We start from the raw sequence: 25,978 nt of genomic DNA on the forward strand, positions 1-25,978 counted from the left end.
AGTTACACAGCTAGCCATATAAAACAGGTGCAAAGTATGTTACAATGGGCTCGTTTCAGCTACCAGAGTTAACTTTTACATTAACAGATTAACTTGAGTTGGTACTTCTGTGGCTCAAACCATGTGTAACCAAAAGATTCTGCTCAGTAAGGAATGGGATGTCTGAGGCAGGAAGGTTTTCTCACAAAAACATAGCAGTATGAAATAGAAAATTATGCCTGTAATATGCGTTGTTTCACTGGTTTGTTCTCCACTATTTTACTGCTCAAGGCTGAAAAGGCAATACAACCGTTCGAACAAAGGCACTTTTTATGAAATCACTCTGTCACACCAGGTTAGATTAGTGGACTAAGTACTTCACTGGTAAAATTCACACACAGCTTGGATAAGACGTGTCCTTGAATGTTAAAAAGCTGACATGCAAAACAATGCAAGAAATTTCCTGTGTATGTATTAATGTCTTTGAGCAATATTATTGTATTATTAGTAATAATAATGTTATTATTTGTATACGTGATATATGATTGTCCTCGCATTCACATCAAAAAAGTAATTTAAATCTATTTTCAATATTTGTAATAAACCATGAATAAATAAAACTTCATGGGATTTTGCATATGGGACAACCTGATATAGGCAAATAATCCACACAACAAATATCTCCAATTTGCACTAACCAATACCAATGTGTCAGGGGTGAACTAGGTAAGTAAGACATCTCATTATTAAAGATGATGTATTTTGAATCCTGTTTCAGACTGCAAGACAGTTATCATACATATGCTTTAAATTAAAAGATACAACTAAACATATTGTTCAGCTTCAGCTCACACTGCAATACCCTATGACAAACATTTCTCTCTTCCAGGGATGCTCTCATTCAAGTTGAATGTCAAGATGTGGCTTGCTGTTAAGTCAATTCTGAGCTGATTGGGTAAATGAAAGTTAACTGCATTGAGGCATGGCATCTGTCAGGTTACTGTCTAGCAAGGTCTCAAGCAATGGACTTTTTTTTTATAGTGAAGCTATTTACTTAAACCTTTAGTATTAATATTCAACATAGTGTTGTTGCATACTTCAGCCACAGGGTGGTGATATAAGGCACAGTGACTCAGAAATACACTGTACCATTACCATCAAATCTGCCATACAGTAAACTATTATCAGGGTGCATATGCAAATAAGAGACATATACTTCATATTATAGCGGACATTTTTGACTTTCTCTGTTAAATCGTTTACTATACACAATTTCCATGCTTTATTAATACCAGTCGTGTGACACAAACTCTAAAAACACTACAAAATCCAGAGTTCTACTTATTAGTTTATTTTGTACAGCTCATAGAATTGACTATTATAGATGTTCATCTATATATTTATATTTTCATTTTAAAACATTTTCATTAAATGTGATACAAATGTACATCATAGAGAATTGATAAGAAAATACTGACGCTTTTAATACAAATCTATACCTTAATTTTATGTGGCAAGCAAAATCATTGCTCTTTATTTAAAAAAGGAACTGGCAAAAAGAAAGGTTTAAAAGCCCATATTCAAACATTTTCTGATACATTCTGGTCTCTTCCAGGAGTAAAAGAAAATTCACAGTTAAAAAAACAGCATTTTTGTAAATATATTTCCACTACTCCCCTAGCAGAATTATGAGAAGATGCTATTTTCTCTCATCACCTGTATGGGCAAAAGGCCTTTCGGCACTTCTTAAAATGAACATTTAAATGGAGTTCACAAAGAAGAATGATTAAGGAAGAAAAAAAAAACACAATAGACGTATAACTACCAAAGCGGGTATAAGCCGCAACATAATTAGAAAATAAATTAAACATAGCAATTACAAATCCCAAAACTGTGTAGTGAAAATGAATTAACATTGGTTTGAAAATTTCCATTCAAAATGTCGCTTATGCTTTGTCTATTGGACCTCCTGAGATAAGTAATCTCTCCAAGCCCTTCAGACTAACCAGCTTAGCACACATGGTTGTGTTTGTCTCCTTGGGGAGGTAAACCGACTATGAACAGGCGTACCTTACACCACTGATTCTCACAGCAGTGATTACGATTCACATCAGGTAGGTATGCAGACGAGATTGCTGTGGTTCTTAAGGCCACAGACCACAGGCATTTGAAAACATACAACAGTAATCTTTTTTTTGTGTACATTGTCACCATCCGCCCACCCCAATACCTCTCCTCCTTTCTAAGTGCATGAACTAACCAGAGTTCAGTTGTGGTAACAGTTTACAATTAAGGGGTGTTTTTTACACAATTAAGTTACAATTGTGATCTTTCAGACCAAGGTGTCATATATGCTGATGACTAAGGACAATTGGTTTCCATTCCCAATCCTCAATTTTTTAAATTCATCCACTGACCCAAGGGATCAAAGAGATAACCATGACCAAAATGTATCCTACAGGTCCCAATAAAAGAATGGCATGAATGCTGTTGTTATAATAGTAAAAGTAATACTAACTAGTAAGGTTACAGAAAAAGGTGTGGGAGTCGGATATATTGGATGTGGGAATCGTGCACTTGGATGAGAGCTTTGTTGAATGATACTACCAGAACTTCCACCCCTATCCCTGAAGGATGTCAACATTTTAGGGGATAAGTTCTGAGGAACCAGTCGAGTTTTCATGAGTAACAAGGCTTTCAAACAACCACATGTCCAGTTGCTGATATAGAACATGAGGAAAATGGCGACATGAAATGGGAATGAAAAAAATGGGATGAAAACATTCATTTAAAACAGTCATTTAATTTCCGCCAAACTCTCTCCATCCTGTTCTGCTGTTATAACAGGAGGTCATGGGAGAATATGTGCACTGGTCTCCACCTTGGTCAAACAAGTCAGCGTGCACACAGGTGCCCTTGTGGTGTGTGTGTGAGAGCAGAAGAGAGGGTGGGGTGGGACTGTGGTACAGAGGAAAATGGTGACAGTTAACAGCATTGCTGTGGTATTTGATATACATTAACGTACACATTACAGATTTATCAGAGATACGGAGATCAGTGGTTAACAGTGGCACTGTTTCTTGCCTGGAGTTCTCCCACAGCTGCACTGTGTATTTGGTTCTAAGACTGGTTCTAAGATACTGCAAATTTAAAGTGCTTGGGTACAGTTTGTGTTCTATTGCTTGCTGTTCAGAGTTTAATGTTTGAAGAGCATGTAATTGTGCAAAACCTCTCTCTACGGCTGAAATCGTCAGCCTGTGTCTGGAAACTATCATCTACGCAGGACCACAGGAACAAAATTTGTAGTATGGTTATGGTTTGTCATATTAAGAAGTATATTATATGTAGACTAAACAGTTTGAGAACACAGAAAGGCATACTTCAGGACCAATGGGGGGAGAGGGCATACAAGCTAACATGTCAATTCTGGCCAGTGAAGCTTAGAAAGGGAAGGTGCTATGCCCTTGGAATGAAAGCTTATCCCTTTCACAGGAGTCCAGGTTCTGTATGTTGCTCATGCAGATACAGTTCATCTTTCAGAGGCTGGACAGTAGCCCTTGTCATGATGTTACAAACAAAAAAGCTGATACTGGAGGAAAAAAAAAACTTGGGATTTTTGGGAAACTTGGGATATAGGATTCAGACCATTTCCTGATGCAAGCACCTGAACACATGTCAGAATAATCTTCCTGAAAGCACTGACCCTCCAAAAGTTTCATTTCTTTCACATCATAGCCGGGGTTTGTTTTTAGAGTTGGTTGCGGTGATCTTGGATCGTTTGCTTGGGGCAGACATGTACCCGGAGCTTAAGCACCGCAGGAATGAAAAAAGGGTCCAAAAGGTCTTCTGTGCACCCATACCAAATCATGCTACAATATACCATTCAAAAAAAAATTCCAATCACATAAGAACAGCTGATTTTAAAGATTAGTGGTTTTGGAAATGGAATAACTTAATTGCTTAACATTTTTAAAAACAGTTTGTTTTCATGAACATAATTAAAAGACAATATCGCTTGTGTCCAGTTATATGTCCAGCTAAATCCATGATCCTTAATTGTTTCCTCACCCATACTACGATTATTGCAGACCCTACTTTTCTCGGTCGTTTACACTATAGTAATTTATGCTATGGAAGTAATTTGTCATCACAATTTGCATGCCGTAATCACATGACTCATGAGTCGAAAGTACCAAGGCGATACCAGATTGTCAGAGTAAACAATGTCCATGTACAGTAGTTCTTTAACTGTTTGTTGCCTTTTGTCTAATGCCTTAACTCGGATGTTAGGAGATCAGAAGCTGCAGGTATGTGTACTCGTCCACGGCTCCAGACATTGACGAAGCGCTCCCATCGTCCTCCATGGGAACACGGGAGCTTCCTCTTCATACGAGGAACAAGCGCTCTGTGGTTCAGTACTGACAGTTTGAAGTTGGTGCTGGCGCACCTCTGCGTGTGTGTGTGTGTGTGTGTCTACAGTGTGATGACGGTTCCGTCCTCCTCCAGCGCCCCCCGCTCGCCCTCAGGCGCGCTCAGTGAGCCCGCGCTGCAGCTGGCGGTCAGGGTGCCGTTGGCCCTCAGGCCCAGGTGCGGCTCGTAGCGCGGCAGCGAGGGCATGCTGCAGCTAGCGGAGGCGGCGCGGGGGATGGGCTTGGCTTCGCCGCCCACCTCGATCACCAAATCCTCCTCGTCCTCGTCGCTTTCCAGCTCCTCGGGCCGGAAGTTCTGGATGATGTGCGTGGCGGAGGCAGAGGCCGCGGCGGCGGGCTGGTAGCCGTAGCGACTGGCGCCGCTGTCGGAGGACCGCCCCGAGCTGCCCGAGGCCCCCCCGCTGTTCCGCACCACGTTGTTGCGCTGGTTGGCAGGCTTCACGGTGATGATGAGGTTGTGGCTGTTGGCGATCATCATGTCTGTTACCTGGTCCAAAGACTTCCCCGACACCTCGATGCCATTGACCTCCAGCACCTCGTCGTTGACGGCCAGTAGTCCCGTGCTTTCCGCCAGGCCGCCGGGCACCATGCGCGAGATGAAGATGCCGGGCACTTTCTCCAGCCCCTGCGGTGTGACGCGGACACTGGAGCCGTCCCTAATGTAGAAGCCCAGGGGCTTCTCCTGGCCGTGCTTGTAGAGCCGCACGCGGCGGTGTGTCTCCGGCAGGATGTCCACATCAATGATGGAGGACACGGGCCGGAAATCTCGCGGCAGGCTGATGATCACCGCTGGCTTCTTCCGGTTGTTGTCGGGCCGCAGAAGGACAGCCGAGAGGACCGTTTTCTTCCGGGTCAGAGAGTCCGTCCCAAATGCAGAGTAATCTGCCTCTTCTGAAAAGCAAGACAGAGAGCAAGAGAGGGAGATACGATCAGGTCAACTTTATTTGAACAATTTAGGTAAATCAAAAAGAGGAAAACAAATGCACACAAATAAATTATGACAATTTCTACAAGGAAAAAACATAAGAAAATTAAATTCATTTTACCATTATATTATGCTGTAAAAAATACAGGGCTCAGTAAGGAAGGGGTAAAATCCTCCAATTTAAATCTCCACTCATCTCACATACAGTTACCAACTTTCTAACCATCTGTGAAACTGGTCAGATCTGCTATCAGCTAATACTATGCACATTCAACTTCAATGCTTGTAGAGACCAACCCCTTAAAGACCTTTTTCCAGGTTTATGGACCCATTCTCCTGTGGGCTTACACCAGCCAAGTGACCAATTTGGGAGGCAAATTGATTGTCTTTTTGAAGAAGATGTACTTTGGTCCAAAAATAAACTCGCATAAAAGAACTCCTGCCCTAATGTCTTGGACAGCTTGTGACAAAATCTTAGAGCACTGATGTCAAAACTATTTCACAATATCTGGAAAGCTGGTCTGTGGAGTATAGTAGTTAACATTTAGGGAACTTAAACATATAGGTCATTTCCACATGCAACAGTAAAATCTCTAACTGCAAACACACTAACCACAAAACAGTATTTGGCACTTTATCTAGGTGCGATATGCAATTACATGATGATTTACCTCCTTTAAGTAACAGAAGTTGTCTTTGAAGTGATTAAACTGCTTTTATCAAATTGCACTCTCTCACTGAAAGGCTTGAAGCAGCATTGGAAAAAAAGAACCATGTGACATGGTATATAAGAAGGGGTCTCAATTTCTAATGAATTCTTACCTCACAGAACCACATACATTAGCTCACCACCTACAGTCTGCTTCCTAAAGACAGAGCGATTGGTTTCACACCAGCAAACTTTGAGAGAACAGTACTATAGTTTGCTTGCAACTGATCCAAGACAACCCTGTACAAACTCTCGTCCATTTTTAGTGTATACTTGGTGCTAAATCTGCTTTTGCACTTGTCAAAACAAACATAATTTACAGAATTTAATTCTGTTTCATTCAAAGCACCTCTTTCAATTAAACCAGGTGTGAGAGCACTCCTAAAATCTTCACCCGCCAACAGTGTACTGTATATTGGGGATGAGGGGGTCCTCTGCATTGGGAAGTTACCAGAACAGAAGCCTAGGACACTGCAGCACTGTATGAAGGAACTAATTCAACCAAATCTTTAGTCTGACTCAGACAAGCATTTGGACATATAGTAAGAGAGAGAAACTGGTGGACCTGATGGAAACATCCTGTATGAAACCCTTGGGTTTCACAAAACATGCTGAAAAATTAAGAACAAATAACAAAGTCAATGGTGGACCTGACTGAAACCCAGTGCTATACAACAACATGTAAAAAAGGTGAACCAAGAGTTGCACCAGAGATTAAAGAACTAATTCATTTACATTTATATTTGCCTATATCCAAGAATGAAAGGAGACCATCATGAATACATTTTAAAAATATATGAAGTAAAAACTGTTCTGGAGTGATAATGTTGTTCTTCTCAGGCAGACTCAGTGGGAGAACCTGGTGGAGCCATGTGGGTAGATGTAAAACATCCATCTGGAAAGAAGCTCATTTGTCTCAACATACTACTAGACCAATTGGGATCCCATTATTTCAGAAGTCCTCAGCTTGCTATAAACAGCACTTTAGAGACTCCAGACATTTCTTTCTGGAAACCACAAGTCATCACAAGTCAAATTAAGTCCTACACATGAAGGGTGTGAGAGTTAAAATGGAGCCCAGGGTGATCTTTCTCATCAAGGTCAGCAGTTTTGACTTGTTCTTGCTTGGCCACAAATCAGGGGAGAAATAAAAACAGATTTTATGAGAGATAGACAAGACAGACCATTTTTTTCTGAACTCAGCATTTTTAAAATTCCCAAGGTGAGTAATGACAATTCAACTTAAACACAGCTTGACGAGTTGATGCTCCACTTATTCTTTTTGTCCGGTCACAGTTATTTTGAGAGCTACATAGATGTCATCTCTGTGCATTTATCTGATGAAAATGTAGCTTTAACAAAACACCAAAGCAGCTGTAAAAACAGACAGGAGAGGGACTTTAATGTAGGAGCCATTCTTCATTTTTAGGGAATCTAGAATGGGCAGCTGCCTCGAAGGACAAAGAGGGGTTAAAGAAGTGAACCGCATGTCATTTCATTGCCCTTTGCCTAGTGCCCATTCTCCTCCTATGTGGAATGCTACACACAAATGACTGGACTAATTAAGTCATTAAGAACAGAGGTTGGTGCAAACACCAGTATACGCATAGCTCTCAAGGAAATCCCCAGAGCCTGGCATCACTCCCACACAACAGCTACAGTACCTCTACGTCAGAAATGTGTTGTCCTTGTCATTTTACCGGTTTGTCTGCTGGAACCAGATACCATCTGAAAGTCATTAAAGGCCATGTGCGAAAGTGACCACTAAAACACCAGCATACGTCTGTAGCGCCTTTGTAATCATAAGGCACCTGCCAGAACATGCCACTCTTCCTCTTCATCATCATCTGACGTTAATCTGCCAGAGAGTCGACCCTTTCTTTTATGGTGAGCATATCTACATTCCACACTGTCTTACTCATGAGCAATGCATCTGGACTTTCAACTGGCAAGGAGGGAGCCAAGGCCAAAGGTTGGGCTGTCACTCTCCTCAGCCTGACTGAGCAATGGCTAACTAGAAGCTGGTACTAATAATTAACCTGCTTTCGTCAGAACCACCTGTCAGTCCAGCAATGGAACAGTGACATTCCTCCAGGTCATTCCTGTTGTTCCACCTCTGGCTGCACGTTAACAATGATGAATGGAGGCCTTCTGCCTGTTGCTTCACTGAGACATGCAACATGAACCAGCATTTTGTAGTCTCACTACTTGTTTTATGTTTTGCAGCAAGAAAATAGTGCATTGGCAAAAGGGTCCATTTGCTTTAGTGATATGATAAGCAATAGGTTACTTACTAAGCTTGAGTGTGTGCAATTTCTAATGTACTGTACCTGTAACTGACCTGGCAAAAAAAAAAAAAAAAAAAAAAAAAAACTTAAAAACTTGGGTCAGCTCCAACTGCCACCTGACCCAGATATGCTCTGTAAACCAGGCATGAAAGTGAGGGGCAACAAGAGGAGCTGATATCACCCTAGCCCAGGACATACACAATTAGGTATTTGCATTAAAACATTGCATAGTTGTAATGTTATGTGGATGTCGGGGTGAATATTTGATTTTTTCCCATTCCCTTTCTCCCCCTGAGCACTGTAAACACATACTTATTGCTGTATAAATAATGACTCATTGCATAAAGATCTGCCTCCACTAGCAGTTTCTGGAAGGACACTAAATAAATATGAATGAACTGTCTGATATTTTATGATGGGCTCTTCTGCTGCAGTACACATATATAGATTGTGACAGAGTAAACCCAAATTTCTCTTGACATTTTTTTAATCATCAGCTTTCAAAGATCATGAAGCATTGGAGTCATGATCAAATGGAAAAATCAACTCTATTGCCAACTACACCCCCACCCCCTACATACACAGAGACACAGACGCAGGCAGACAGACAGACAGACAGACAGACACACACACACACACACACACACACACACACACACACACACACACACACAAACACACACACACACAAACACACACACACATACACACACACACACCGTTGTGATGGCCAGAGGGCCAGAACCCGCTCAAGTGTGAGCACGTTGGTGGCAGGTACAACCAGGGAGCAGATAACAATATCTGGGACCAGGTTATACCTCATTCCAGTGCTCTCACATTCTGACAAGTGCCACCCCCCCACCCCCCCTCAAAAAACACACAAAGGCTCTGTTGTGCATGGGAGAGAGGGACAGAAGGAATCATTTTTAGTTTCCCAGGAGATAAAAGGAAAGATATGCATCATCCCTGACATTTTCAAAACCCCTCCCATCTTTACACACACAGGTATGGCTGATGTCTGACCAGTAAAGCATGCCTGCAAAGGTTTACCCCCACCCCCACCTCATCTCTCCCTCTCTATAGCTATTAAAGCATGAAGCCACTAGCAATGCAGTTACAGTTCATGGTGAAGCCCAAAATAGGAAGTGAATGAGAATCTCCCATGCCCCTCAGGGCCACTCAAACAGCAGACTTCTTGAGAGACAAACTTCCTTCACAGAGAGAGGAAATGGAGCCTGATCCTTGCTAGAGGCTTCCTATACAGCCATCTCCCATGCTTGGCTACTGATATACTCAATGACTTGATCTGATCATCATCTATTATAGTATTAAAAATAGGCTCTGCTGTCCATCTAAGGGGAGGAGCAAATACTTCCTTTCTGCTGTGCCCATTTGATCCAGTTCATTCCCTAAATGAACCTGCAGCCATGTTATACATCGCCCTACATGTAGGTATTTTTCCACTGCTGTCTCATCAGCCAGGTCTACCCTCATGGCATTTACAGAGCCACACTCACCTAGAGAAACCTGGAGACTGAAACAAACAGATTGAAACTGGATACACCACAAATTAACATGACGTTTTTTTCAATTTACAATGGATCTTCTCACACCACAACAAAAAGATGCATGAAGATGCTGAGGAGGGATTTTTTTTTATCTAAGACACACAAAAGATAAGAACAAAAGTTCCCTGCTCTACTTCCAGTAAGTAATTCTGCCTGCCAGAGTGATACAGACTCAAGGGAGTGAGAGTACTCAGTCCCAGAGCACCAATCTCCCGCTGTGGGCATCTCTCAGTCCAGGCTGAAATGGTCCAGCTTCTCTCCTGACCTCATAATACTACCCTGTTACACAGCTACAGAACAAATATTCCCAAGCTGCACTGATTACTTTATCACTCAACCACAGAGCTCACCTCCACTGACCACATTTGTTATTCCACTCCTGCCTTCCATCACCAACAACGATAAACCATTCAAATTGCTTTTTCTACAATTGCTTTTGAAAACTTACCCTTTTGGCCACAAATACGGTCATTTCGTTAAATAAAAATACTGTTTCAGAAAAGGAATTTATTTAAATCAGTTGCATGCTTAAAGATTGTATAAGCATTTGTATGGGACATGCACACATATTTACAACCAAAACTACAAAATTTTATTCCAATGCTTACGCTCAGCATCTTTGAAATGTACGGTATGTGGCCATCTGGTAAGGAAAGGATTGCACTCTGCATGATTCATCACCCTTATCAGGCTATAAACCAATACTACATAATATTTGTCAAGGAACTTAGCTGCATTACTCTTAATTTAAGATAAGCACAAACATCCTGGCACAGACATGCATGCATGGTACTTAATGCCTCTGAGGTGGTCACCTAGAGGTCACTGGAAAAATCTCAGGTCTTTGTCACGCAGTTTTCTACATGTGCTCCCACTGTCCAATCAGATCATGTGGAAATTGGAGGCATGACTTTTCTACCAGTGACCGGACCATGCGCCCATGTGGAGTATAGCCTTTGAAGCGCCTCCGAATAAGTGCAGCAAGGAAAATGTCCTCTGTTCCTCTTAGCTCCTCTTTGATGGCCTAGCTAGAAAGCCAGAAGACCTAGTGTAATTTGTCGAACTTTCCTTTCGCTGTTGATCGCTGTTAGGGAAGAAGGCTCTTATGGGTACAAAGACAACCGGATGAGCTACCATCCCCTCAAATCTAACGGACTGGCACTCCTCAGTAACTCGATGAGCATCGTTGTTTAAGACTGGCATCGTGGGTAGCCTAGCTGATCTTGTACGAGATGTGTTAGCCACATCCGTGATTCGTACAACGATCACTTTCCCTGTTATAACTGTATTACTACATCGGTTAGAGTAATTTACGAATAGTTAGGTTAAACTTCCGTCGAAATAAGATAACTTGTACGGCTACACACACCTCTAATTAATGTTTTGTCAGCGAAAGTCAAACTACGGTTATCACTTCATGATCTCCTGTTGACTCCTAGTTGCTTAAAGCCCAAACCGACACCGAATGTTATCTTTACACTCCCTTTTAGTATTTTTTGTTCTGTAATAAACTTATTTGTTTTTAATTTTGGTTTCTTGTCATTTCGTTGTCTGTTTGTTTAGTTACTGTAGTTTATTTCGCTTTGTCAGTGTTTGCATTGTCTTAATAAACTCGTTTTATTAATTACATCGTCGTCTCATCTATGCTATGACTGAGGACATGTCAGCTACACATTGTACGTAAGTGCAAATGTGTTTCGTGTATTCATTTTGAATTGTTTTTTACATGCCTTTTTTTTTTTTTTAAACAAAAAGGACATGTAAAATGACCGAATCTGTCCACTTTACATTTTGCGCATTTATATTTGTATATTTTATTTATATTTGTGCTTTTTCCAACTAACGATATTCTTTAAAATATTCTCCACCCTATTAAAGTCTAGAAACGGATCAATGCTTTCAGGAGTCTCTTCTTTCCAAACACTTTCCACCAATATCCCGGACATCCGGCCTTTTACAGGTCCTGGCAGCATCAAAACACAGGGATGGGGATCTCAAGGTAACACAACACCCGCAGGTGACACAAGGATCTGTTTACAGCAACTTTACTCCCTTTTCAGACTTGCACGATAGTTACGGTCAAACTCAAGTAAAATATAAGCAGCATCAGCAATATTGCTGCAATATAAGCAGCAATATTATAAAACTAGGATTTTTGACAACCCACAGTCACAAAAGTACTGAGGTAAAACTGTTGATATGTTCATTTTTGGAAAAATGTGTATAATTAGGTTTACTTTAAAGAATAGCATGTTTGTTTATTATCACCTGTTAGCAATGATAATGCTTAGCTAATGAAGACTTTTTGTCATAAATCAAACTATGGAAGGCAAAAAACAAAACACTATGCACAAACATTTTTTGTTTAAGGCGTTCTTAATTGTCTGTGTGCTTGTGGTTGTATACTGTATGTAGTGCGCCCACTTGCCTGGCCTTGCCTACGTGTGTGTGAAGGTGTGCTCTCTGGCTGAGAATAAGCAGGTCCCCCGGTGTTGCCTCCTCTGCAGCACAGCCTCTCCCTTTAAGAAGCTGGCCAGAGAGCTCCCACACGGTGTGTACCAGGCTGCTCCAGGCACCCTGCGCTCCAGGAGGAGTACAGCCTAAACCCATCTGGAGTGTCGACAAGGGGGATCATGAATACATTCAAAGAAAAACAAAGGGAAAAAAACAGTTTCGCAAAAGAGGGAATTCCTGAAGTGTTACTATTCTGGGAGCAGTGTGCATATTTCCCTGGCACAGGAAAGATAAAGGGAGCTCTGCACTGATAACTGGAGCTGTTGCAGGAGGCAGAAAAGGGGAGAGGGGGCAAACAAGAAAGAGGCAAAGAAGAGAAACAGATCAAGAGGACAGGAGAAAGAGGGAAAGCTACACAGCTGAGTACTTTTCAGCTGAAGTATTGCCCTATTTACGAATGCCTGGATGTAGAATTTTGGCTGTAGTTAGTCAATGACATATAAGACTATACTTTCCTATACAGTTTAAGTAATGGTTAACACATATTAAGTAACATATTCACTAAATGAAATGTCAAATCAAGATGCAATCAGAATCTTCACTGAGAACTTCACTCTATGCATGATACACTACTTTATTGTAAATGTCTATAGAAGTCATTTCGAACAAGCCACAGCCCCATCATTGATTAAAAAAAACCCATTGTGAAGGTGAGGTGTAACAAGAAGCTAGATTAGCTAGTTTGCTGGATGGCCTGTTACACCCAATGACCTGTTGAAAATTGCACTTGCTAGAGTACAAAGGTAGTAACACAGCTCTGTCCTGCTGTTAAGTATGTACCTGCATCCCATAAACATTTTGCAAAAGAAGAATTTATTATTGTTACTACATTACATTATATCCCACATTGTATAACTGTAATTCTACAATGTGCTGGATTTCCATATGTTATGTAATATTGTAATGCATACAATCCAAATTTTTATACAGAGTAATAATGGGCAAATATTTTTCCATTTTAAGAATTTCCTTAAAATCTTTTTTAGGAATGAAACCCTTTCATAAACAGAGAATACATGCACCTACATGAATTCATTACACCAACTGATGACCTCAATAAATGAATATGCAAGCCCCCAATACACACAAAGCCTGCCGTTCCCGTACAAGGGAGACTCTTTGTAGTCATGTTACACACCCTCAGGTGACACCAAGGAGACTGTCTGGTTAACCTGCACCTTCCACGCCCTGCTGTTGTGTGTGCGCTGATGCATATATGTCAACACGTAAACATGTTGAGCTTATGAAAAGAGCACGACTCAGGGCACTGAGGGCCGCAGCACTGCTGGGTAAACCCACCAAGCAAGTGCAAACTATCTGCAGGGTCCAGTTAAAACATGTGCATCTGACAGTCTCTGCATCACTGATGTCATCATCATACTGTGTTGCACTTAAAACATAGCGGTAATGCAGCTCTTTTCCAGACACAATACACCTACATGAGATCCTCCTTTCTTTATTGGTGATGGTGTGTGTGTGTGTGTGTGTGTGTGTGGGAGAGAACACAAGACTTCCTACAAGCAGCAACTCTTTCCATCTGCCTGTCGTCACCACTGCAGGGTAGTTCATCAATTCCTTTCATGCTGACTATGCACTGTGTCTCTCTCTCCCTCCCTCTCCTCTCTCCCTCTCTCTCTCAGACCTTCTGGCTGTCCTGGCTGAGCTGCGGCCGCTGCTGTTGGGCCGAATCTGTGTCTGCCAGTCCCCTGCTCCGGCCTGCGGCCCCTGGCCTCCACAGCACCTGGGATGAGGTAGGGGCAGGTGCGTGGGCCACCTGCGCTGAGCCCCAGCTGGGCCACCCTGTCACTCAGACGTCTGACCAGAGACCTTGCCTGGGTCTGGCCTGCCACAGACTCACTGCGCCCTTCAGCCTCAGCCTCTGCAAACACAGGGAGCCTGACTATCAGAGGGGTCAAGGGGCAGGGCGGTCACAGGTTATGAGGAATAAATGACATTAGAAAACAAGCGTGTCATTACCTACCATTGTCTGCAGTGGTAAGGTTCTAAATGCTGCTTGCTGCTTTCAACTGACACCAGAACAAAGACAAGATTTTTTTCTTATAGAGATCTCCTATTTCAAGGCATAGCCAATACAACAGACAATAACACATTCTCTGAATGTTTTACAGGCAATAACAAGTTCACAGAATGACAAAGAAGAAACACTGAATTTACCTGAAGATGTTACCTACCATAATGGAAAATAATAATTGTGGTACTAATCAGAGTGGTACTATAACATATACACCACGGCTTCAATTGCACAAAAGTGCTATTTGATTTGCTATGAGCATCATAGCCAAAAAGGGAATCTGAAATAGTTGCACACAAGGGAAATGTAAAACAGGTAGGGTAGATAAAATGCAGTTCAGTCTGAACACAGATAATAATTCAATCCTGTAAGATGCAGCCACCGGGCTCACTAAAACATTTCCCCTTGTTTCTACTGAATAAGGCCAGTCTAGTCATTCCATTTCTGTGAATGAGCACCACTCTAATGTCAGAATAAAGGAGTGAAGAGAGGGGTGAATAGAGCTGGAGAGAGTCTGGGTACAGACAGAACTGTGTGTTCACCATCGAGGGCCAGCGAGAGTGTTGCTGTGCAGCGGGGGGGTGGAGGAGGGGGGCGGGAACAGAGAGTTCTTTGTGAGCTGTTTTTCCAGTCAGCGGGTTATCAGCTCTGCAGCGAGCTCGAAGTCAATATCCTTCACAAAACTGCACGCGTTAATAAATCACACTCCACCACGGAGATGTCTACGAAACATGACACAATAAGACTCAAAACCCCAAAAGCAACCCGGAGGTAAACCAGAGAGGACTCAGCCCTTGTTAATTCGTCCTATCTTTGCTGCGCGCAAGGAAACGTCCAGTCTGCACTGTGCCGGCCCTGTCAGATAGTATGTGATGTCATACCTCCACGGGGCTCTGCTCTGCAGTTCAGATGAATGTAAGATTAAAAGATGGGAAGATGGGAAATGTACAGGAAACAGCAAAGGCACAATAAAGAGTGATGGTGGATGCAGGAAAAAAGACAGTGCAGTGTTTGCAGAGATACAGAATAGGATGGAAATTTGATTTGATATATACATAATACCATCCAAAGAGGGGTCCTGAGAGGACATGCACACATGAAACTGCTGGAATTAGTCTTCTAGAATAACAATCTAATTAAGCCATTACAGTCATTTTATGAGTTTGGAGTCATTTGTTAATCATCAGAGTGCATCACTGAAATTGTAGGCCTATAATCCACTCAACAGATGTGAAGATTGAGCTGATCAAACACACTAGCAAAAAGCAGCATTATGAACAAAGCAGGTGTTCTTCATCAGAGGGATTCATAAATCATCAAACTGACACATATATGCTGAGTATATGATTTTGTGCCCCAATTTAGGTCTTTATAGCCATTATGAGCTTGCCACCAATATTGAAATTGCAATTTCAACCAAAATCCCACATGTGAACAGTGAAATGGTACCCTGTCTTAACACCTTCGATGCTGTAGTGTATCAGATCCTACAAGCAACAACACTTGTTCTTCCAAGCACCTTACAAGCTGTAAGGTGATACCAAATAGTCATGAAATTTTCACGGATTCCTGTGTCAGGTTTCACAAACGGCAAGGGACTATCAAAAGCCAATCAAAAATGAACAAAATGCAATAACAAAACAAAAAAAAAACAGTGAAACTCAGACAACGATCTGTTTAATAAGAAAGATCCAACGGAGAGCACCCAAGCACCAGCTGGAAATACTGGACACTGGACAGAAACTGGAGACAAAGAATGAAGCAAAAGAATGAGAGTGTATTTAATCTGTTCACAAACAGCTACAACTGTAAACAGATGAGCACTTGGTGACTTCATACTTCCAAGAATTATGGTAAGTGGCATTACATCCTTATAGAGCGGCAGCAGTAACCGGCGAGCAGAACTGCACGACTCTGAAATCCTTGCCAACTCCTGAGGTGGTGGGACTGAAGTAAGATGCTCTGATTCCAAAACATGTGCTGTGGCTCCTATACTTCTCACAATGTACATCAGGTTCACTCTGAGTGCACGCACTCACAACCTTCAGGAATCAAAATTTATATATTACACACAGTAAATATAATTATAGTCAACATCACTTCTCAAAAGTTATATATTAGTTATAAAATATTTGGGGATCTGCATGTGACTGTGTATGTGGGACTATGTGGGTTATGGCTTATGTCATTACAGTTTGCAATCAATACAAATCCCAATAGTCCTTGTTCCTAGTCGGGTTGAGGGCAGGTAATACAATATCAATAATCAATAATCAATAATCAAACTGTTTACAGTAATGCACCTCCTCCGAGGACAAGCTGGACCAGCCAGCAACCTGCACAAATTACAAATCTACACATGGTGTTGATGTGATTCTGTGACAATGTTTCTGCATTGTTTCTGCAGACAGTCCTCAGGTTAGGAACAACAGCATGCTCACCATCTCCCTGAGCACAGCTACTTCTTCATAGCAAACATTTGTTATTTCTCATCACATAATCAACGGCAACTCCATCCTCCCACTCAGTGCCAACTGACCACTCCAACTCATCCACAACTCTGTGACTAAATAGTTTCAGTCCACACCTACACTTGGGCCACCCTTTCCTCATCTCACCCCCTCACTCCCTATGGAGCAAAGTAATAAGTAATTATGGCCGTGGTTTATACTGGAGTTTCAGCACAACAGAATGTGTTTTTATTATGATGAGTGGGCTCCATGTTGTCTAACAGGCAGTTGTACGCAACAGATTGCATTGTACTTATTTGCCATTTCAATTATTCCCTGCACTTTTTAAAGCCCTGCAGAAGCAATAAATTAAAACAATATCAAACAAAAGAAAAATGCATACATAATCAAGTTTCTTAAAAGCTTAGTCTTGTTTTTACATGAAATAATTCCAGTGTGGCTCACTTTAGCTACTAAAAACTATTACTTCTCCCCAGAGCTGAGCAATGAATCTTCAAACATGCTCTATGACTCAAACCTACTCCCCACCCCCTTGCAACCTGCTCCTTCTCTCAGCCTTTATGCTTATGGGCTAAAAGTTTCACTCTTGTGTACAGTTTCCTGTCTTCTCCAATCTCCAAAGAAGGAGTGATCAGAGGCTGGCCACATTCCACATAGCTGAGTTTCCACCTCCCCCACCCCAATCCCCACACCTCACTGATTTCCTCTCTTTCTTTATCTCTCCTCCTACCTCTCCCTCCCTCCCTCCCTCCCTCCCTCTCTCTCTGCCAGCCATAGTGACGGTTCATTGATCACACAGAACAGGATCAGGAATTGACACTGTGTTTATATTACTTCTAAATGTACTTGTGTCCTTGGTTTTTTCATGTTCTTTTGCAGATTACTTCATATAAACATCCAACACCATACATTCTCATTCAATTACATGGGACAAAAGGTTATGGGATTTCTTTTAATGTGTTCAGGTGAACAATATCCACCTTCACTCCCATATGTGCACATGCCAAGCTATGACAGAATGAGTGGACATGGCTTTTCTTTACAACCTCTGTATCTGACATTCTGTCAGTCCTGTCTTGCTGTGCTTTCAGCTGTGTTTCCATCTCATTTTTCAAGTGACTTGAGCTAGTCATGTTGGGTAGAGAGAACAGCAGACATTGAAAACACTGGCATTGATCAGACATTTGAAAACACACTTGTTAACACAGAGGTCTACACCAAAAGTGAATGAGCATGGTGTGCTATGCTACACTCTGCGCTTAACGAAACCCTGCACACAAAAGAACATGCATACCTAACATACGCAGTTGACACAATTCACTGAACTGCAACATCCATTCTAGTCAGGGCAAATCCCTCTCTCTTTTTTTTTTTTTTTAAACTTGTTCATGCCTGAATATGATTTTTGGAAGCTTTCAAATTAGGTGGCAATGTGTGATAAAACACATATTTTTTTGGGATATTTGTTGTGATGTGAAATTGGGATACGTTTCATCTTTATGTATGCTCTTTTTGACTTCACAGCTGTTAAATGTAAAGTCCAAGGGCCTCTGTCTGTCTGTCTGTCTCTCTGTCTCTTTATCTCTCTCTTGAATACAGGGATGCACAGGCGAACACAATTCTCATCTCCTGTCTTCTACCTTGTTCTCACTAGCCACAGTCAAGGGAACCTGACTTGTTCTGCATTGGCTTGGAACCCTTGAAAGAGTTATCTGTGTGTTCATTTAATTTATGCAGTTAAAGTTCACCTTGGATCAATTCCAGCACTGTCAGCGGTCACCTGCCCTTCACTCCGCCCCTGCACGCAGGCTGGTAATGCAGCACGACAGAGAAGTGCTTACGAATTGAAAACTTTTTTGGGAGCGCATGTCTGAATGGGAGCAGCCTTCAAAGGGAACGCTGAAACCTAAGGACATAAAGTAATAGTGCAGGACATCAAAAAGAAAAAGTTGGGTTGCGTGTTCGGTACTTAGCTACATCAAATTTAATGCATGAGTATGCTGCCCATGCCCAGCGTTCTGCTGTGCCATGTGACTGTAGTTCAGACCCTGCAGCTACATAAATTGTAGAGCAGCTGCTTAAGTCGGCACAACAACCTGTGTAAACGCACCTAGTTTTTAAGAACCTGTCACAGAAACATCATTCACTATTAAATCATAAGCGTAGCCACTGCTGAGTACATTCTCCACACTCTTCCTCCATATTTTGTGATGTTTCCTGTTGCTCCTTGCAGTAAGGGAATATAACAAAATGAAAAAACCTTCCTTTGCTGCTTTGTATAAACATGTAGGAGACACCAAGGAGTATGAGAAACATGCCAATCCCTCATTCAAAATCATTGCACAATACGGCACAATGCTGCCACACCTGCTCAGGCCACTTTGGGCCATGCGAGTATAATATCAGAGTGAACTGAGAGAGACGGGTCCCAGCTGGGGTGTCAAGTAATGTAAACACTACAAAAAGCCCAGGCACTGCTGAGGTATAGCTGAATCTGGAACAGTGTAAACAGTGCATTAGACACCACCACCCCCTCCCCCCACTGAGTTACAACCTAAACTCATGCAGACCAGGACACAGCAAATGGCCCTAACCACAGATACAAGCCTCCTGCATGCCTTGACTGTGTCTTCTCACAACCAATTCTCAATCACGACTCAGGCCATAAAGACACAACCATGTCTTCTCCTCCCAACAGTCACAACACAACAATTAAATTATCATCATCATCATCATCATCATATTTATGTTTTACCATAAAATAGACTTAGGTAAACATTGGACTGATTTGTCATGTAACTCTCCAGGATGAAAACGCTTGTTCTTAATAAATAATACATCTTAATAAATCTCTAAATTTACTACTGTTCACAAATTTGTACATGGAAGCTTAGAAGCTTTCAAATAGCAGGTGTGAGGGTAGTCAGGGGAAACAACTTACTATCAACATTCTGTTAATGCCTACAAACAAATTTTAAAGAACTTTAACCTGAGATACTGCAATGTCATGAATGCTGTCCTGGTATGGCAAAATGGTTGTTTATTTCCTCTCTTTTCTTATGTGTAGGTGTGAGGGACATATTCTGTAAAGCGACCACAAAGCTCCTAAGTCACGTGGTCAACAATGGCACCAGAAATCCACAAGAAAGCATGCCAACAAAAACACACTACTTTCTTGGGAAGATTCATGTTAAAGAACTTAGACAGCAAGCAGGCATGACACATGACACAGCTGTTGTGCAACGCTGCTGGTCTAAAGTGACGCTGGGCAGACTTTATTAGCTTTTCGCTCATTTAAATGCAAATGCCTAATGACTCCCAGCAACTGCTTTAAGAGCAATGTTTGGCCAATGACAAAGCAATTCTCAGTAAGAGCAGCAATACATAAACCACTGACTGACTCACCTTTGCTATAGGTCAGCTAGACCTGAGGTGAGCTGGAGGCATTTCCATAGCAAATGTACCTAGGCAGACACCATGTTGGCCAAACCCACACACAACAGTAGGTTAACCCTGAGTCAAGGTGAGTCAGGTGGAAATAGGTATGCTTATCCTGTGGTAAAATATCATAGCCTGAAAATGTGTAAGTACTAACAAGAGCACAAGCATTAGGAATTCTTCCTCCACCATCCAACAGCACACAAAAACATAAATTTGGACAATACTTTTTTTCATTTACTTAAAGAAAGCACATTGTAGTAGGTCTAAGCAGAACCAGGCGAGTTGAACACTGAAGGGGTAGCAGCACTTAAATAGTAAGAAAGACTTTGTATGCTGAAATGCAGATATGAATTGGGTCATATTACGGCGTCACAAATACAGCTAAGGTGGGCCTGTGGAAATCAGGCTACAACCTGCTACTATGATATACACACGCAAACTAGCACAATCCAGTAAACACAGTGTAAACAAGCTTACACAGTCATACATGTAAAGGGCACAGCAAAGGCTGCACCAAGAAGGCAGCGGGTATTAACCAACCTCATAATCATCTGCAGCTCTCAGGCCCACAGAAACCTCACAGCCACTGATACTGCAGAGTGCAGTAGCTCTCGAATGCTACCATGGAAACGGGTAAACAAGCAGGGCATTTGCTGGTGGCACTGCAGAGATTCCGGCATTATGTAAGAAAAAGTGTGTGTGAATATGCATGCATCTGTAGGCATGCGTAACTGCATTTCTGCGTATAAGATTAGATAGCTCTTTTTTTCCAGGTATAGCTCGAAACTAAGTAAATTATATGGATACATAAGGAGAAACAGGTGATTACATTACCCAACCCACCCTAATAGGAATTCAGTGAAAGTGATTAAGACCACAGACTGGGATGAAGATAAGAACCACTGGCCTGAAGAAGGCTACATTTCCTCAGGCTACTGGCAGTACAATCTCCCTAGAAATCAGCCTACAAATACATGAATACACACACAATACACACAAATAAATGCACATACGTTTGGGTTTGCATTCACGGAAACACACACGTGTGCACACACACTGGTATAAAATCTAAGAGGCTGGTTTTGCTAACAGATACAGATACACAGAGAGAGTTGCTAATATACAACAACAAATGGTCTACATTTCACACCAGCAAAGTGGTGCATGTGACTGGTACCAAAAGCACTGCCATATAACAGTACACTGTTCAACATCAGAGTTTGAAAGAGGTAGGGGAAAGAGAAAGAGAGACAGGGTGTGTACACATGTGAGAGTGGTCAAGCATGCCACAGAGACAGACAGAGAGAGTTAAGATAAACAGCTTGGCCTCCATAAACAGCTCCATCTCCCCTGGACTGAACTTAGCATCATGGTAACCCACTGAACGAAATCCAAAAGATCGAGAGAGAGAGAGAGAGAGAGAGAGAGCGAGAGAGAGAGAGAGAGAGAGAGCGTCCAGGTCTCAGTTACCATCTCAAACCATCACTTCTGCTGGCCTTTAATGCTGCAGTACAACTGCACATCAGAACTTGGATTTGTAAGTAAGTGGAGGTGGGAGGGGGGCGGGGTAAAGGTAAAGGTTATACACTAAAGCTTATATTAATGCTTACAATTGATTACAAAGTTAATACCTACTGGGGCAGACAAAAGCACCTATTTGGGCAGAGAAATTTAGGCAAACAGACAGGAGTGCTTGCTATGATATGCAGCTATCTCCACCAGGTTAAACCACTGCCCAAGTTTTCTCAAACCAGATGGAGGTAACAGGGAAGCATGGACACACACAATGCTGACTCTGGACTGAAGCACAGTCCCACTGGAGACACACGGGGAGCGACAGCCTCTGTGCGCCCACAGTGTGACGCTTGTAATCGAAACGTAAGCATACGGCATTACACAGTGACCCCTGTAATCCCCTTCTGACAAAGTGGCTTAGCATCTATAGGTCATATGGCAGAGTGAGAGAGCTTAAATGCGCAGCCCCTGAAGTCATAATCTCCCACTATTGCTCAAATACACTGAAACAGATGCTGGATCTGCAGTCCAACCGTTTCATCCACAGCCTTGGACTGGACAATAATTCAGTAGCAGCTGCACCAATAAGACTGCCGTGTTGAGTCTTCAGCAACAATATTACAGCATGCAGCAGCAGCATGAGCTTTTGGGGAAGGGGGAGCTTTGGGGTCTCTCGATGTAAAGGGGAGAGGGGTCTTTCATGCCCTTTCATTCCATGTGTAAAAAGACCCATCCTTCCCAAGGAAGAAGACACACAAGCTGGCTGACATCTAAGTCCACTGAGTTAACACACAAACAAAAAAGCCGCTGGACTGACAAACTTCCCATTACTTCCTTGATGCATCTAATTTCTCACTATCAAAATGTACAACACCACAGTACTGACTTGTCAGTCAGGCAGACAGGTAGATGTCCTTGTTTATGTTCAAAAGCACATCTGTATCTCTTCTATTCTATAACTAAGCAGAGCACAGAATCTTCCAAAGATTTGCTTTAAAAAAATCATAGTCTTTATTTCAATCCAAGACAGCATTTACAATAATAATAATAATAACGACAACACCCATATGACAGCAGACCACCCTAGAGTCACCTGGCCCTTACCTTTCCTCTGAAGGAAGAGGCGTAGCAGTGGGCTAGCGGTGGAGATGGCCTTGTGGTAGTTGTCATCGTTGTTGATGGGCAGCAGGTCTCCGTGGACATCGGCATAGCCCACCAGCAGGTCTACGTTGGGAATGCGGTGCACGTGTTGCAGGAGTCCGTAGAACTCGTCAAATCTACCCGGTTTTGAGCGGTCCAGGGAGAACCGGCGGAATTCGGCACCAAACTGCCACAGCGGTAGCGCACAGAGAGAGAGAGAACAGGATTGATAACAAATATGGTTATAAGTAAATATATAAACACAGGCACACATTTTTAACAAACAGAAAAAACAGATTTGCCCCATGAAAGCTCAGTAGAAGTACAGGCTAAGGGAACTGCCCAGGTTGCGGCCAGGCATTAGGCAAGGACAGAGAGAACAAAGAACTGAGACAGTAGACAAACAAAAGACTGCCGTCACCTTGTATGACTATGCCATAATTATCAATTGGATACATAGAGCTAAAGGGATGAAATTAACAGAAACCATCGCGGCCCTTGTTGACACTTCGTCGGGAACGTGCTTCTCTGAAACACTATCAAACGCATTCCGTCCCCAGGAACTCCCACTGGCGAACCAGTCACGAACTGTTTGCTTCATGCGCTCATTATTCAAACAGTGCGGTTTCAAACGCCTTGGGTTATTCGCTAGGAAAAAAATGTTTTGCAGGGACATAGAAAAACAAATGTGAAGCGCTGTTAAAATCAAGCTGCGTAAAGCAGGACCTGCATTAGACTTAAGAACCGTCTTTTGCGGTCACAACAGGAAGTCAAGATTACCACGCCGATGATATCCAATTAATAGGCTAACATGACATATCGCTGTATGACGACTGCAAGCTACTCACGTTCGATGTTCTGTCCTTTGGAAACGGGACATTGTTTTGTTTCTATTTCTTTACACATGCAAGACATATTTTGAAATTCAGTGTTCACTGAATCAGTAAAATTTTATTTTCAGTCTTTAACGTTGTTAAATTAGTTTATTTACTGTAAAGTTCTGTGGCGTATTTATCCCCTTTCTAGGGAGTCATTACCTGGACTGTCACCAAACTGGCTGCAGCGAGGAAAGAACGAAGGAACGAAACTAACGCCGCTTTACTCTACAAATAAAATACGTCCATACATAAAGTGCATCACTAAAAGCTTACTTCAGCCTTTGTCTTTCGTTTCTAAAAATGTTTTATTGCGTGTTCGACACTTGGTTTCCAGGCAACGATCTGAGCCTTAATTTCTTTACAGTAAGGTTAATACATGGCCAATTACATATTTTGCTACATTTTGCTATATTTTATTTTGAACGTTACCAATACACTCATTTTTACTACTCAGTTATTACTTTGTTTACGATAAAGCCATGCCCTTTTAATATTTTAAAGCAGAACCTATAACAATATACTGCTTGGCAAGGGGATTTAAGTGCATGATCTCGGACTGTAACCGTTTGAAAGGGGGGAACTTGGGGAAGGGAAGCAAATTTACCAAACTAGCTTAGCCGTACCCGATGCACCTGCCAGCGACGTTAGAGGAAACAGGTAACTTGCTACGGTAATACAAACGCAATACGCAGGCCTGTCAGAAACCGAGGCCACCGTTAACTTCTTTTACAACTTAGATTCCATTAATTGGCTGACTATCTAATTCAAAATTATAGTTTCACCCCTTGTATTTTCTTGGCACAATATAATATAGCTAAGCTTGCTGGACAGCAGCTCCTGGAATAAAAGTTAGAAGAAAAAATGCTTAGCTCGCTAGCTCGCTACCAAGCTGGATACATGTAAACGATAGCTAGCTGGCTAGACCAGTTGGTTTCATAAGTTTTTATATAGCAACAGCTGAAATAAGCATCAAGCTCCAGACAAAACTAATTCAAATCCAGTGAGAGGAAAAAGATTAAAAGCTAACCTGTTAGCTGGCTAGCAAGCTAATTGTTCTGTGGCTATAGCAAGCTCGCTAGGATTGTCCACTGTCATTAAGCACGGTGTGTGATTCTGAATGCTTTCTGGGGTAGCTAAGGCTGCGTAATAATACGTGACATGTTGTTAGCTAGTTAGCTTTTTGTGTAGAGAAAAGATGATTTAAAACACTAACTTGTCACACGCTGTGACAACACCAAGCTTTCTAGGTCTCTGTTTAAAACAGAACAGCACCTGACAACCCCTGCTAAACCCCCCGACACACAAGCGAGTCTTAACACTTGCTCTTCCTTCACAACGCATAGCTGGCTGACAACCTTACGTTTCCCAGGCGGACCGCAGAGGCGAACCCAGGGTAATGTTAACATTAGCTAAAATTTACAGCGAGGCAAAATCACGATGCTTTAATAGTGCACGTTTAATGTCCAGCAAGGTGCTGAGACAGTGGCAGCAGACACACTCCACACCTACCTTGCTCTTCACCTCTACGGCGCTTAGAGATCGGTTGCTCGGCACTCGGTGATTTTTGTTCATCTTTCACTACCAGGACCCCCACTGTAACTCACTCTTGCCCTCACCGGGGCTGCCCTCGTCCGACTTTCAATCCTCCTTTTGTGCCTTAATTGTCTCTGTATACTATCCCAAGTATGTGTCCGCGACTTGAGCCGGTAGGGTAGCTAGATCTTCGCGTTGTCTTCCTCTGGGGATATCGACGTCTCCGCCTTGACAACAACCTGCTCTCAAACTCTCTTCTCCTATCCTCTCATACACATACATACTCAGCCTTACCGTGACGCTATACGCACCCAGGAAACTGCTCCCGGCTACAGCCTCGTTTTCATGACGCGCGCCTCCGCCGAGCCACATTTGCGAGTGCTCGTTCCTTTTCGCTCCGCTCGTTCTCCCCGCTGCAAGGCACTGCACGTTACTGCTTTGCATGTCAGTATTACAATGTGCACGGCCACACAACTTTGTAGATTGTCCCACTTTCTGTGACTACAAAACTGGAAGATGTTTGTAAAGCAGCACTTTGCAATGGGTTATGATATT

The 25,978-nt window shown here is 42.3% G+C and overlaps 1 protein-coding gene across 1 annotated transcript; it reads right to left on the minus strand.

The window, feature by feature from the left end:
• Window positions 1–3,997: 3,997 nt before the first annotated feature.
• pard6b (par-6 partitioning defective 6 homolog beta (C. elegans)) lies at window positions 3,998–25,720 on the minus strand. Its single transcript, XM_036534115.1, has 3 exons — window positions 25,400–25,720; window positions 22,977–23,199; window positions 3,998–5,300 (listed from the first exon to the last, which is right to left on the minus strand). Exons 1-3 carry the CDS (start codon window positions 25,460–25,462, stop codon window positions 4,453–4,455), a joined length of 1,134 nt encoding a protein of 377 aa, XP_036390008.1. The 5' UTR covers window positions 25,463–25,720; the 3' UTR covers window positions 3,998–4,452.
• Window positions 25,721–25,978: the final 258 nt, after the last annotated feature.

Source organism: Megalops cyprinoides, chromosome 7 (genome assembly GCF_013368585.1).
Source record: "Megalops cyprinoides isolate fMegCyp1 chromosome 7, fMegCyp1.pri, whole genome shotgun sequence".
Taxonomy (NCBI): domain Eukaryota; kingdom Metazoa; phylum Chordata; class Actinopteri; order Elopiformes; family Megalopidae; genus Megalops; species Megalops cyprinoides.